This window comes from Myxine glutinosa, chromosome 13 (assembly GCF_964187855.1).
Source record: "Myxine glutinosa chromosome 13, kmMyxGlut1.1, whole genome shotgun sequence".
Classification (NCBI taxonomy): Eukaryota; Metazoa; Chordata; class Myxini; order Myxiniformes; family Myxinidae; genus Myxine; species Myxine glutinosa.
In genome coordinates this window covers 63,648,893-63,662,725 of record NC_136273.1, presented here as the reverse complement: position 1 = coordinate 63,662,725, position 13,833 = coordinate 63,648,893, and the positions used below count along the sequence as shown (strand labels likewise).

At 43.4% G+C, this 13,833-nt stretch overlaps 2 protein-coding genes across 5 annotated transcripts in view; one reads left to right on the top strand and one right to left on the bottom strand.

Moving 5' to 3' along the window:
- The window catches only part of LOC144888693 (uncharacterized), a 1,025,555-nt gene that overhangs the window by 4,687 nt on the left and 1,007,035 nt on the right, over window positions 1-13,833 (bottom strand). The gene's annotated exons all lie outside the window — the stretch shown is intronic.
- The window catches only part of LOC137438993 (uncharacterized), a 139,212-nt gene that overhangs the window by 99,802 nt on the left and 25,577 nt on the right, over window positions 1-13,833 (top strand). For all 4 annotated transcript variants that reach the window (XM_068134535.2, XM_068134536.2, XM_068134537.2 and 1 more), the window contains exons 7-8: window positions 8,835-8,918; window positions 10,278-10,356. In XM_068134535.2, coding sequence (XP_067990636.2) covers window positions 8,835-8,918; window positions 10,278-10,356 — 163 coding nt within the window. The remainder of the gene's footprint in view (window positions 1-8,834; window positions 8,919-10,277; window positions 10,357-13,833) is intronic.

The following is a 13,833-nucleotide window of genomic DNA, read 5'->3' as shown; positions in this document are numbered from 1 at the left end:
GGTGGGTGGCTGGTTGGGTGGGTGGGTGGGTGGCTGGCTGGTTGGTTGGGTGGGTGGTTGGGTGGGTTGTTGGGTGGATTGTTGGTTGGGTGGGTGGGTGGCTGGTTGGGTGGGTGGGTGGGTGGCTGGCTGGTTGGTTGGGTGGGTGGTTGGGTGGGTTGTTGGGTGGATTGTTGGTTGGGTGGCTGGTTGGTTGGGTGGTTGGTTTGGTTGGTTGGGTGGGTGGCTGGTTGGGTGGGTGGGTGGGTGGGTGGTTGGTTGGGTGGGTGGGTGGGTGGCTGGTTGGTTGGTTGGGTGGGTGGTTGGGTGGGTTGTTGGGTGGATGGTTGGTTGGGTGGGTGGGTGGGTGGGTGGCTGGTTGGTTGGTTGGGTGGCTGGTTGATTGGGTGGCTGGTTGGGTGGGTGGGTGGCCTGTTGGTTGTGTGGGTGGGTGGCTGGTTGGTTGGATGGGTGGTTGGGTGGGTGGCTGGTTTGGCTGGTTGGGTGGGTGGGTGGCTGGTTGGGTGGGTGGCTGGCTGGTTGGGTGGGTGGGTGGATGGTTGGTTGGTTTTGGTTGGGTGGGTGGCTGGTTGGTTGGGTGGGTGGGTGGTTGGGTAGGTGGCTGGTTTGGCTGGTTGGGTGTGTGGGTGGGTGGGTGGCTGGTTGGGTGGGTGGGTGGCTGGTTGGGTGGGTGGGTGGGTGGGTGGGTGGCTGGTTGGTTGGTTGGGTGGGTTGTTGGGTGGATGGTTGGTTGGGTTGTTGGGTGGATGGTTGGTTGGTTGTGTGGGTAGGTGGCTGGTTGGTTGGGTGGGTGGCTGGTTTGGGTGGGTGGGTGGCTGGTTGGGTGGGTGGTTGGGTGGGTGGCTGGTTGGGTGGGTGGGTGGCTGGTTGGGTGGGTGGCTGGCTGGTTGGGTGGGTGGGTGGATGGTTGGTTGGTTTTGGTTGGGTGGGTGGCTGGTTGGTTGGGTGGGTGGGTGGTTGGGTAGGTGGCTGGTTTGGCTGGTTGGGTGTGTGGGTGGGTGGGTGGGTGGCTGGTTGGGTGGGTGGGTGGCTGGTTGGGTGGGTGGGTGGCTGGTTGGTTGGTTGGGTGGGTTGTTGGGTGGATGGTTGATTGGGTGGGTGGGTGGCTGGTTGGTTGGTTGGGTGGCTGGTTGATTGGGTGTGTGGGTGGCTGGTTGGGTGGGTGGGTGGCTTGTTGGGTGGGTGGGTGGCTTGTTGGTTGTGTGGGTGGGTGGCTGGTTGATTGGTTGGGTGGCTGGTTGATTGGTTGGGTGGGTGGTTGATTGGTTGGGTGGTTGATTGGTTGGGTGGGTGGTTGATTGGTTGGGTGGGTGGTTGATTGGTTGGGTGGCTGGTTGGTTGGTTGGGTGGGTGGGTGGTTGATTGGTTGGGTGGCTGGTTGGTTGGTTGGTTGATTGGTTGGGTGGCTGGTTGGTTGGTTGGGTGGGTGGGTGGTTGATTGGTTGGGTGGGTGGGTGGTTGATTGGTTGGGTGGCTGGTTGGTTGGTTGGGTGGGTGGGTGGTTGATTGTTTGGGTGGGTGGTTGGTTGGTTGGGTGGCTGGTTGGTTGGTTGGGTGGCTGGTTGGTTGGTTGGGTGGGTGGGTGGTTGGGTGGGTGGGTGGTTGATTGTTTGGGTGGGTGGTTGGTTGGTTGGGTGGGTGGTTGATTGTTTGGGTGGGTGGTTGGTTGGGTGGGTGGTTGATTGTTTGGGTGGGTGGTTGGTTGGTTGGGTGGGTGGTTGATTGTTTGGGTGGGTGGTTGGTTGGGTGGGTGGGTGGTTGATTGTTTGGGTGGGTGGTTGGTTGGGTGGGTGGTTGATTGTTTGGGTGGGTGGTTGGTTGGTTGGGTGGGTGGTTGATTGTTTGGGTGGGTGGTTGGTTGGGTGGGTGGGTGGTTGATTGTTTGGGTGGGTGGTTGGTTGGTTGGGTGGGTGGTTGATTTTGTATTTTTTTATTTGTGTATTTTTTTTAAATTAAGGTTTGAATTATAAATGAAGTTGCAATGAATTAAATTAAATATGAAAGTGATCTTTCTTGTCACTGTGCCTCAGTTTTTTATGTTGCAATTTTATGCTATCAGCATATAAAAGTGATTGTGCCCCCCTTCCCGTTATAGTGAGCAGAGTGAATGTCCAGATGACCGAGTATAACTTAGTTTTATCATGGGTGTTTTATCATCAACCCTTTTGCACGCCATTAAAAATCAGGAAAATAGAACTTATATTTTTTGGTAAATAAATGTATCGTTCGTTCGTTCGTGTGGTTGCCAACTTCAATCAAGATTGGTGCTTTAATGCATGATAAATAGTGGCAATGACAATATTGTTTGTTTAGATTAAAGAAAAAAGAAACAAATAATAAAAATCAACTTTAAACAGCCACTCGTTCTTCGACACCATCGCGTTAGTGTGCGCATCCGTGTACTTGTTGCCCCCCAAAAACATGGCGGCCGGGGCTCCATGGTGGCACGACCGGTTTCTGCACCTGACATAGCGAGTGCGCCCTCTAGTCTATAATAAAACTCTATGGCTTAGTCCGGGTAATTTGAATTGGTAAGATGTCGACACGTTCCCCGTATGCGGCTTTCGAAGCTCTCACACGGAAGCATGGCGTGGTGTGCGTTCCTCCCGATGAGGTTAGTGTGGAACACATTGTTATTGCTATTGGAAATATCATTGGGATGGAAAAGATCCGTGCAGCGTCACGAATGAATAAACGTATCGTCGTTTTTTTAGCCGAGGAAAGCTTCGTACATGAGGTTGTCGCAGCTGGTTTGTCCACAGACAATGGACATTTCGTCTTAGTTTCCCCACTCGATACCCCAGCTGATAAAATACTCTTATGTAACGTTCCCCCATTTCTAAAGAATGAGTCGCTGTTTATAGCGGAACTATCGCGGTATGGCACGGTCGTGTCCCAGATAAAGATGGCGCCGTTGGGCTGTCGGAGTGAACAGGCGAAGCACGTCATGTCTTTCCGACGCCAGGCATACATTGTACTTCCCACATCGAACGTGGATAAAGTATTAAACGTGGTAATTAAATTCCGTATAAAAGATCACGACTACCAAGTATATGCGTCAACCGAGACATTAAAATGCTTCACTTGTGGAAAGTTCAGACATTTAAAACGTTTCTGCCCCCAAACTGCATCCTCTGTGACCGAGCAGACAGGCTCTCTGGACAATACTGTGCCCCCTCTACCTCTCAACACTGACGGATAAACTACCCAAACTACTGTCTCAGATCCCCCACCACCTCTCAACACTGACGGGCAAACTACCCCCAACCCAAACTACCCCAACATCTGAGTACTGTCTCAGATGACATCGTACCAAATTCAACGCTGATAATCCGAACATCTGGGATGGCTTTACACTTGTTTCTTCATTAAGCAAGAGAAAAACACCTCAGAATTCATTTACACCTCGTAAAGAAAAGGTGGTAGTTCTTCAGTCAGACACTTCGGAAATGTCTCTGTCCGACCAAACTACAATCAGCAACCGGTACGATCTGCTCATGCATGAGAATGTAGATCCCCAGCCCTTACCCGAGACTTGCCCCCACAAAAACGAGCCTCGATCCTGTATAGAAAAAAATATATACAATGGAGGAAAATTATATTCCTCCTCAAGGGAAAAGTAAAACTGGTCCGTGCCCTTCTGTGAATGATGCCGAAGTGCATCAAGACCCGACCGTAAAAATAGGAGGAAACCCGAAAGCAGAAAATCTGATCGTACCTCCAGTGCCCCCCATTTCTGAGCACAATGAAAATATTCCAACCCCGACCGTACCTGTGCCGGCTGTTTTACATAACATACCTGAGCACACTGGTAAAACTGACAGAGAACCTCAAACTGTTAAACCTGTTATGGTTTCCCCCCCACCCCCCAACTACCCGAGGTTCCTTTAATTCCACTACCCCCTCCTGCTCCTATTAATATGGAGCAGGATGACACCTGCACACCACAAGTTGCCTCAGAGCCCCAAGAACCAGGAATTGAAAGTTTCCCGGACAGCTGTTCCGACATGTCTGATGAGGAATCTTACGAAATTGAGGAGTTCCCTACAACAAATGAATCCAATGTCTCACCATCCCAAATATTGAAATTCCTCAATCACACTTTTAGAAAGAGGCACGTAGACATTAAAGATCACTTTTCTGACCTGCACGGGTTTATCGACAGGGCAAGGAACATCATCCGACCGCCTAGTGACGACCATTTCACAGAAGCCCAACGTAGCAGGTTAAAATAGTACATCGTGAGAGCAAAAGGTGAACTCAAAAAATGGAGTTTTGGAAGCTTAAATATAAATGGCGGTGCGAGTCAAGTTTTTGGGAGTTTTTCTTGGTCCTGGAGATTTCATCAGGCATACCTGGGAAGGTTTGCCTGAACGCATTGAACTGCTTCTAATAAAATGGAAAGGCCTACTCTGCCAATTGTCTTACCGTGGCAGAGTATTGGTCATAAACAACCTGGTTACCTCCATTCTGTGGCACAAGGTTTTGGCTCTGCAACCACCCGCTGGGTTAGTCGACGGAATACAGAAGAGTGTCACTCATTTCTTCTGGTCTGGTAAGCATTGGCTACTACCGGAGAGATTGAATTTGCCGACATCTGAGGGTGGTCAAGGACTTGTCAACGTAAAATGCCGAATCATGGCTTTTCGTCTCCACACGATATGGTCCTTTTTGCACGAGCCTGTTGTGCCTTGGAGGCAACTTGCATGCTGTATTTTGGGTCAAGTAGAGAATTTCGGTCATGCTGTAGAACTCTGCCTAATGGACTTGACAAAGTTTGATTTCTCTTCACTCCCTTCTTTCTACCGAAGTTTGTTAAATGCATGGCAAGTTTTCACAAGCCATCGCGATCGTACTACGTATGAGAGATCCATGTCTTTTTTAACGAGCCACTGTTTACAACTCACTTTTTTAAGATTTTGATAACAACAGGACCTTCATTCAAAAGGTTGTTGATGCATCAATAACTAAAGTGTGCCACCTTAAAAATAATGCCAATAATAGGTGGCTAAGTGTTGCTGCTATTGCCTCAGCGACTGACATTAGGTCATCTCGCCAAATAGACAGATGTTTAAGGGTGGTGCTTCGTGCCTACGGTTCCTCCCAACCTTGGTTGGTTCGTCCTGTACCTCCCTCTGAGCCGAGGCTCTCTCCTTTCCCCAACATTATTTTGTCTGCCTCTGAAAACTTGGAGCCAATAAATTTTGGCCGCTCCTTTTCCTCTTCCAGTGGTAACCGTAAACCCTTGTATCTCCAATGTTTAAAAGCTCTTTTCCCCTCCTTGTCTACCCCAGCACCTTGTAAGTGGTCTGCAGTCCTGCCACACACTCCTCCTTTCTCCCCAAACTGGGGATGGTATTATAAAAATCCTGTGCCAAAACGTGCTGTTGATCTCCAATGGAGAATCGCACATTGGATAATACCCACAATCTCTCTTATTCACCGCTTTTCACAAGCGACAAGTGATCAGTGTCCCTTTTGTGGACAGAGAGAAACCTTGCCCCATGCATATATTCGATGCAATCGTTTAACTCCTCTTTTTGTTTTCTTGAAAGTGCTATTTGCACGTCTTTCCATTGATTTCAATTTTCCAATCTTCATTTTAGGTCCAAGTTGCCCCTTTAACATCCAAGCAACAATTCTTGCAAACTTTTTCATTTCCCAAGCAAAATTGGCAATTTACAAAACGAGGAAATCAAAGATAAAGAATGATTTGTGCAGTACAGATACTGTCGCAATGTTCAGAGCACTTTGTGAAAGCCGGATAAAACGTGATTTTTACTGTTACTCGCTTTCCAGCCAACTCGAACTCTTTGAAAGAATGTGGTGTGTCAATGATGATTTTTGTAAAATATCTGATGGCCGTTTGGTGCTTTCTCTCTTGTCTTTAAAAATATCCTTTGTGCTTTTTTTGGTAGCTTAACGTTTTGTTGTCTATGGGTTCTCCCCTGGTAAAATGTGGTCGCTTAACGTTTTGTTGGTTTTGATTTCCCCGATGGTAAAATTGTATGTAACTAGTTTGTTTCTTTTGTTTTGACTGTAAGCAATCTTTATTTTATACTTTTGTAATAAATGGACAAAAAAGTCAAGTCTCTCTTTCGCTTTCTTTCTCTGGCCCTCTTTCTCCATTGCTCTTTCTCTCTCTGTACCTCCTCCCTGTCTCTTTCTTTGTTTTTCTGTTTCTCACTCACTTTTTGCCACCACCTGTTCTCACCTTTTAAAAAATGATTTGTCTCATGCACCTTCCATTACAATTTCTGGCCTCCAATAAATCCAAATATCACAAACATTTCTCCCCTACCCCATATCTGTTTCATTTCCTATAATCTTCTCAAGCTTCCTCTCTTCTTTTCAAACTCTTCTTTTTTATTCTTCCTTTATTTTCTTTGCGTTTCATATCCTATATCATTGGGTCATATACAGTGCGCTCTATAAGTAATGGATCAGTGAAGGCAAATTAGTTATTATTGCTGTATACTCTAAGAAATTTGGATTTCAGATCAAAAGAGAAATATGAGGCAAGAGCACAGAAGATCAGCTTTTATTTCTTGGTATTTATATGTTGTGTGTGTATATATATATACAGACTTGGCATTTAATATGGAATAATTTTTTTGTGGGGGTGAACTTACTTTTCAAGATGTCTTAGAACCAAAAGTTCATTGGAATTATGTTGAAATTATTCGATATTTTGTTAATGTGACCTTTAAAAGAAACAAAAACCACATTTGACATTTCGAAACAAATAAATTGATCCTTGGAAGTGATGTAAACTGATATTGAACATTATAGTATAATGTCAAAGTAGAATTTTTTTTCGAAATTTTTACCAAATAATTAAAAATTAAACACAGAAATATCTAACTTACATAAGTATTTAACTCCTTGAGTGAATACTTTGTAGAAGTGCCTTTGGCAGGGACTACAGCTTTGAGGCCTCTTGGGTATGTCTGTATCAGCTTTGCACATCTGGGTTTGGGGAGTTTCTCCCATTCTTCCTTGCAGATTTGCTCACGCTCTGCCAAGTTGGATGGGGAGCATTGGTGATCAGCAATCTTCAAGAGTTTCCACAGATTCTCAATGGGATTAAAGCCTGGGCTTTGGCTGGGCCCCTCAAGGACTTTCACGTTCCTGTTCTGAAGCCATTCCAGTGTTGCTTTGGCTGTATGCTTTGGGTCATTGTCCTGTTGTAAAGTAAATCTTTGCCGCAGTCTAAAGTCTTTTGCTCTCTGAAGCAGGTTCTTCTCAAGGATTTGCCTGTATTTGGCTCCATTCATTGTTCCCTATATCCTTACAAGCCTCCCAGTTCCTGCCGCTGAAAAGCATCCCCATAGCATGATGCTGCCACCACCATACTTCACGGTAGGGATTGTGTGAGATGGGTGATGAGCTGTCTTGGTTTCGGCCAGACGAAGTGCTTTGCATTCAGGCCAAAGAGTTCAATTTTCGTCTTATCAGACCACATAATATTTTTCCTCATGCTGCAAGTCCTTCACGTGCCCTTTTGCAAACTCCAAGCATGCTGTCATGTGCCTTTTTCTCAGGAGTGGCTTCTGTCTGACCATTCTCATATAAAGCTTGGATTTGTGAAGTGCTGCAGAGATTGTTGTCCTTCCAGCAGGTTCTCCCATCTCAGGCAAATAACTCTAGTTCTGTCAGAATGGTCATTGGGTTATTGGTCACCTCCCTGACCAAGGTCCATCTTTCCCAGTTGCTCAGTTTGGTCAGATGGCCAGCTTTAGGAAGAGTTTGTGTAGTTCCATATTGTTTCCATTTCCTAATGATGGAGCTCAGTGTGCTCTTCAGAACTTTCAACACTCTAGAAATTGTTTTATACCCTTCCCCAGATCTATGCCCCCTCACAATTATATCACAGAGTTCTATGGACAGTTCCTTGATCTTCATGGCAGAGTTTCTGCTCCAACATGCCCTGTCATCTGTGGGACCTTATATATAAAGGTGTGTTTCATTGGAAATCATGTCCAATCAATTGGATTAGCCACAGATGAACTCCAATTAAGTTGTAGACATCTCAAGGATGATCAAAGGGAATTGGATGCACCTGAGCTCAATTTTGAGTGTCATCGCAAAGTGGTTGAATACTTATTGACTGAAGACATTTAAACTTTTCATTTTTCATTTATTTGTAAAAAAAATTAAAATAAACACCTCTTTGACATTATGAGGTATTATGTGTAGATCAGTGACAAAAAATCTCAATCTAACCCATTTTAAATTCAGGCTGTAACAACAAAATGTGAAAGAAGTCAAGGGGTGTGAATACTTTCTGAAGGCACTGTATATGGATGATATAATGTTATTGGATGAGCTTGTGCATAAATAACATACAGGACAAAGACATTAGCAGACTTGAGTGTACTTTTACATGAATTACGAGGACATTTGGAGACAATGGACAAATTTAACAGCACATGGGATTTGAACTCATGATCCCAGCATCAGGAGTGATATGATCAGATGGGAAGCACAAGTCGGTGAACCTGATGGAATGTACACGACCTTCTCTCATTGCCCTTCAGCACTATTTTCCTTCTCCTTGAGTAAACTCTTTCCTGCAGTGTTGTGAATAATTTATGTGGCAATGCTCCATTTTAGCTCATCCATTTATCGTCTTGTTACCAAAACCATAGCCGTTAGTGCTTCCGGGCTTGTGTTCACGCCTGTCGTTGGTATCCATCTCGTCAGAATGTTCACCTACCCAATGATGACGACATACCTGCAGCCACTCACCTCTGATCACATGCTTGCAGGAAAAAGAACAGTATTGCTGTACTTGTTTCATTAAATGTTTCCCTTTCTGACTTCCTTTGCAGAGAGATGCACTACCGAAGGATGCTGACAATCCATACTCTGGCATCAAGGGAATTGTTGCATCAGTCCTGGGTCCTGGAAAGGCGGTATGGCCAGAGAAAAACAAATAATCAAGTCAGAATTTTGTGCTTGTATATTGACGAGATGTACTAAACAGATTGAAGGATACCGTTAGAGGTACGCATACTCGTCTCTGAGTTGTCTAGCCTTGGCTTGAATGTCGGCCCAGCTGTAAACTACCATTTTGGTATTTCGCATTCAGAACAATACATCAGTGTGTGCACCTGCCATCATTAGCCACCATTAGGCATCTTAAAGATCCCAGACTTTATTACATGTAAAGTAGGTGAGTTATCGGCAGCACCCTGAATACAACTACAAATTCTTGTCCAAATCACCTTTTGTTGGACATCAGGCCTGGGCAGTTGGTTTGTGAAAGACTTTGGACAAAAACCTTCCTCAGCCTACTCCGCAAGAAGATGGGAATAATCAGAGTTGTAATAGTTGTAGTAGCAGCAACAGCAGTAGTAGTAGTAATAGTAATAGTAGTACTAGTATAATGAAACAGACTGGAAAGAAACACATCCCTTTATTCTTACATGACATTCTTCATTCTTTTTACCTGCTTTCAAGGTAATATTTCAAAGTAAAAAGTAATATTTAATTTGTTATTGTGGCCTATCCGTGTGACGTTTCTCAAAGGTAAAATGTGCCGGTAAAATATTTTCCACCTCTACATAGTCACCATGAATGAGATGAAGTCATTCTCTATGCAACTCTAGATGCATTTCAGTGGTTGTGAATTTCTGATTATTATTTGGGTTGAGAAGACCGATTGCTGTTTCATGGGGGCATGGGTTCCATTTTGAATTGGCGACGCAACATTGTTTGTGATGGAAACTATGACGACAGCAAAGCCTTTGTAGAATATCTCACACTCCTTGAAGTACTACACCTTGGTAGTGGGCTGGCAGGATGGCCTAGAGGTATGCTCATTGCACTCTCATCTCTAAGGTTTGAATCTCGGCCCAGTTACAAACTGTCATCCCGGTGTCTCGCAGGACACCGTGGTGAGGCATCAATGTGCATGCAATCCCTGCAATCCCTCAGATGGAGGTTAAACTAGGTGTCCCATCTGTCAGCATTAGTTGGTGGATGTTAAAGATCCCACGGTATCCTTCATGATCAGGAGTAGGCAAGTTGGTGCTGGCACTGTGAACAAATTCGAAATTCCTGCTCTAAACTAAATAGGGCATTGCATCAGCGGCACAGCCGCACCCGAAGCCAAGAATGCTACTTGCAGCCTTGTGCTGCACACAAAAGAAGTCGAACCATGGCAACAATATATTGAAAGTATTTAAACACATATTTAATTGCATTTGATGTTGGTGCAAGCAAGCTTTACCTCCGTTCACCATAACTGGGATGTCTGATGCATCTTCTAGGCTCCGATCACTTACAACCCCTGCCGACCGACTCCTTATCCCATCCCGGCACCCATCGTTCATGCCACCTTTGCACCAAGTGAGTTTGATAGTTGTCTTGACATTATAAACACAATGAAGTGAGGGTTAGGGAAGTTTTACATTATTTTACACAAATTATTTTCCATCCATTTCGATTTTGCCGTGAATTATGAGTTATACAGTATGTATATGTATGTATAGAAACAACCTCCATATATATATACAGTCACGTGAAAAAAAAAAAAAAAAAAAAAAAAAAATATATATATATATATATATAAATATATATATATATATGTATACAGTCACGTGAAAAAGTAAGTACACCCCATGTAAAGTTTTGACTTTTTCAAAATATTTCAACATTCAGCTATTTGATCTTCATTTCAACAATATTGATAGATAAAGGTGATATAATTAAATATAACAAATATCATGAAACATTTACATTTTGTAGTCCATTATATAATTGAAACAAACATAAATGAAAATTTTGCATGTGGAAAAAGTAAGTACACCCTTGGCTCTAATAGGTGGTATTGCCCCCTTTGGCAGAAACAACCTCAAGCAGGCGTTTCTTATAACTGTCTACCAGTCTCTGACATCGACTGGGAGAAACGTTTGCCCACTCTTCCATGCAGAATTATTTCAGCTGTGCGATGTTTGAGGGGTTTCTTGCATGCACAGCTAGTTTCAAATCCCCCCACAACATCTCGATGGGATTTAGATCCGGGCTTTGACTTGGCCATTCCAGAACCCTCCATTTCTTTCTTTTCAGCCATTCCTTGGTGGATTTACTGGTATGTTTAGTGTCATTGTCATGTTGCAAGGTTCACCTTCGGTTGAGCTTCAACTTTCCGACAGATGGCCTCACATTATCCTCAAGCACCCTCTGGTAAAATGAAGAATTCATAGTGGATTCTATGATGGTGAGCTGCCCAGGCCCTGATGCAGCAAAGCTGCCCCAAACCATAATATTTCCACCACCATGCTTTACAGTTGGTATCAGGTTCTTGTGGTCAAATGCTGTCTTTGGTTTTTGCCAAACATGTGTTCTGGTACTGTGGCCAAATAGCTCTACCTTTGACTCATCTGTCCAGAGCACATTGTTCCAGAAGTGCTGGTCTTTGCCTCGGTGTTCATGGGCAAACTTTAGTCTTGCCCTGATGTTCTTTCTGGACAGCAAAGGTTTCTTCCTGGCACACCTCCCATGTGGATCAAATTTGTGCAGCCTCTTTCTAATGGTAGACTCGTGCACTTTGACATCAACAGTGGCAAGAGCTACCTGGAGGTCCCGTGATGACATTCTGGGGTTCTTAGAGACTTCTTTCAGCATCTTGCGGTCTGCTCTCGGGCTGAACTTGCTGGGGCGGCCTAGCCTGAACAAGTTGGCAGTTGTTTGGAATGTTCTCCACTTGTAGATGATCTTCCGGACAGTCGAATGATTGATTTCAAATTGTTTGGAGATCTTTTTAAATCCCTTCCCAGACTCGTGGGCATCTATAACCTTCTTTCTGAAAGCATCAGAGAGCTCTTTTGATCTAGGCATGGTGACGCCGCACACTTCAACAACAAAGAGCAAACCAATCTAAATGTCTGAGGTTTAAATAAGACAGGTTCCTCCAAGATCCTCTCTAACGATGTTCTAATCATTTGCACCTGAGCTGGTGCACCTGATTCTAATTGTAGGTATTTGAAGTAGTGATAAATGTAGGGGTGTACTTACTTTTTCCACATGCGAAATTTGCATTTATGTTTATTGAAATTATACAATGGACTACAAAATGTAAATGTTTCATGATATTTGTTATATTATATCACCTTTCTCTATCAATATTGTTGAAATGAAGATCAAATAGCTGTATGTTGAAATATGTTTAAAAAGTCAAAACTTTACAGGGGGTGTACTTACTTTTTCACGTGACTGTATAATATATAAATATATATATATATATATATATATATATATATACACACATATATATATATATATATATATATATATATATATATATATATATATATATATACGCATATATATATATATATATATATAATATATATATATATATATACGCATATATATATATATATATATATATATATATATATATATATATATATATATATATATATATATATATATACGAATACGAAGAGGGAATGCTTACACGTTATAAGCAATAACGAAAGAAGATAATAACATGACCCTTCGTCCCGCACCCGTCATAGGAAGTAGGTGTCCTAATGCATTTAAATCAGCCACAGACAAATTTGCTTTTCTTGCCTTGTTCTCTTGATTTCCTCTTAATTGTGCTTGCTTTTGCTCCTCTGTCTCAATAAGTCACCCGTTTCACATTCTAAATGTACAGTGCATTCAGAAAGTATTCAGACCCCTTCACTTTTTTCACATTTTGTTATGTTGCAGCCTTTTGCTGAAATCGTTTAAATTCATTTTTTCCCTCATCAATCTACACTCAATACCCCATAATGACAAAGAGAAAACAGGATTTTAGAAAGTTTTGCAAATTTATTAAAAATAAAAAACTGAAATATCACTTTGACATAAGTATTCATACCCTTTGCTATGACATTTGAAATTTAGCTCAGGTGCCTCCCATTTCTCTTGATCATCTTTGAGATGTTTCTACACCTTGATTGGAGTCCACCTGTGGTAAATTCAATTGATCGGACATGATTTGGAAAGGCACACACCTGTCTATATAAGGTCTCACTGCTGACAATGCATATCAGAGCAAAAACCAAGCCATGAGGTCGAAGGAACTGCCTGCAGAGCTCAGAGACAGGATTGTGTCGAGGCACAGATCTGGGGAAGCCAACAACAAAATGTCTGCTGCATTGAAGGTTCCCAAGAGCACAGTGCCCTCCATAATTCTTAAATGGAAGAAGTTTGGAACAACTAGGACTCTTCCTTGAGCTGGCCGCCCGGCCAAACTGAGCAATCGGGGGAGAAGGGCCTTGGTAAGAGAGGTGATCAAGAACCCGATGGTCACTCTGGCTGAGCTCCAGAGATCCTGTGTGGAGATGGGAGAAACTTCCAGAAGGACAACCATCACTGCAACACTTCACCGATCTGGGCTTTATGGCAGAGTGGCCAGACGGAAGCCTCTCCTCAGATCGGTGGATAAAGCCCAGATCGGTGGAGTGTTGCAGTGATGGTTTTTTGGGGGGTTTTTTTTGTATCCAACATCGAGGCTCGTGTAAGAGCTAGCATTTAATAATAATAATAATAATACATTTATTTTATATAGCGCTTTTCAAGAAGCCCAAAGACGCTTTGACAGAGTACAAAAAACAAGTGCAAAAAGACAAAAATCAATAGGTAAATAATCAAAGCAAAAGGAAGGAGAAGGAGAAGAGATAGTCAGGGGTTAAATGCTGGGGGTAAATGTTAAATGCAGTGTTGAACAGGTGGGAAAAGACAAACTGACACATAAAACATGAAACATATGATAAAGGGAGCGAGAGACAAGATGGGGAGAGAGAGGGAAGCACACAAGTACAACATTTGAGA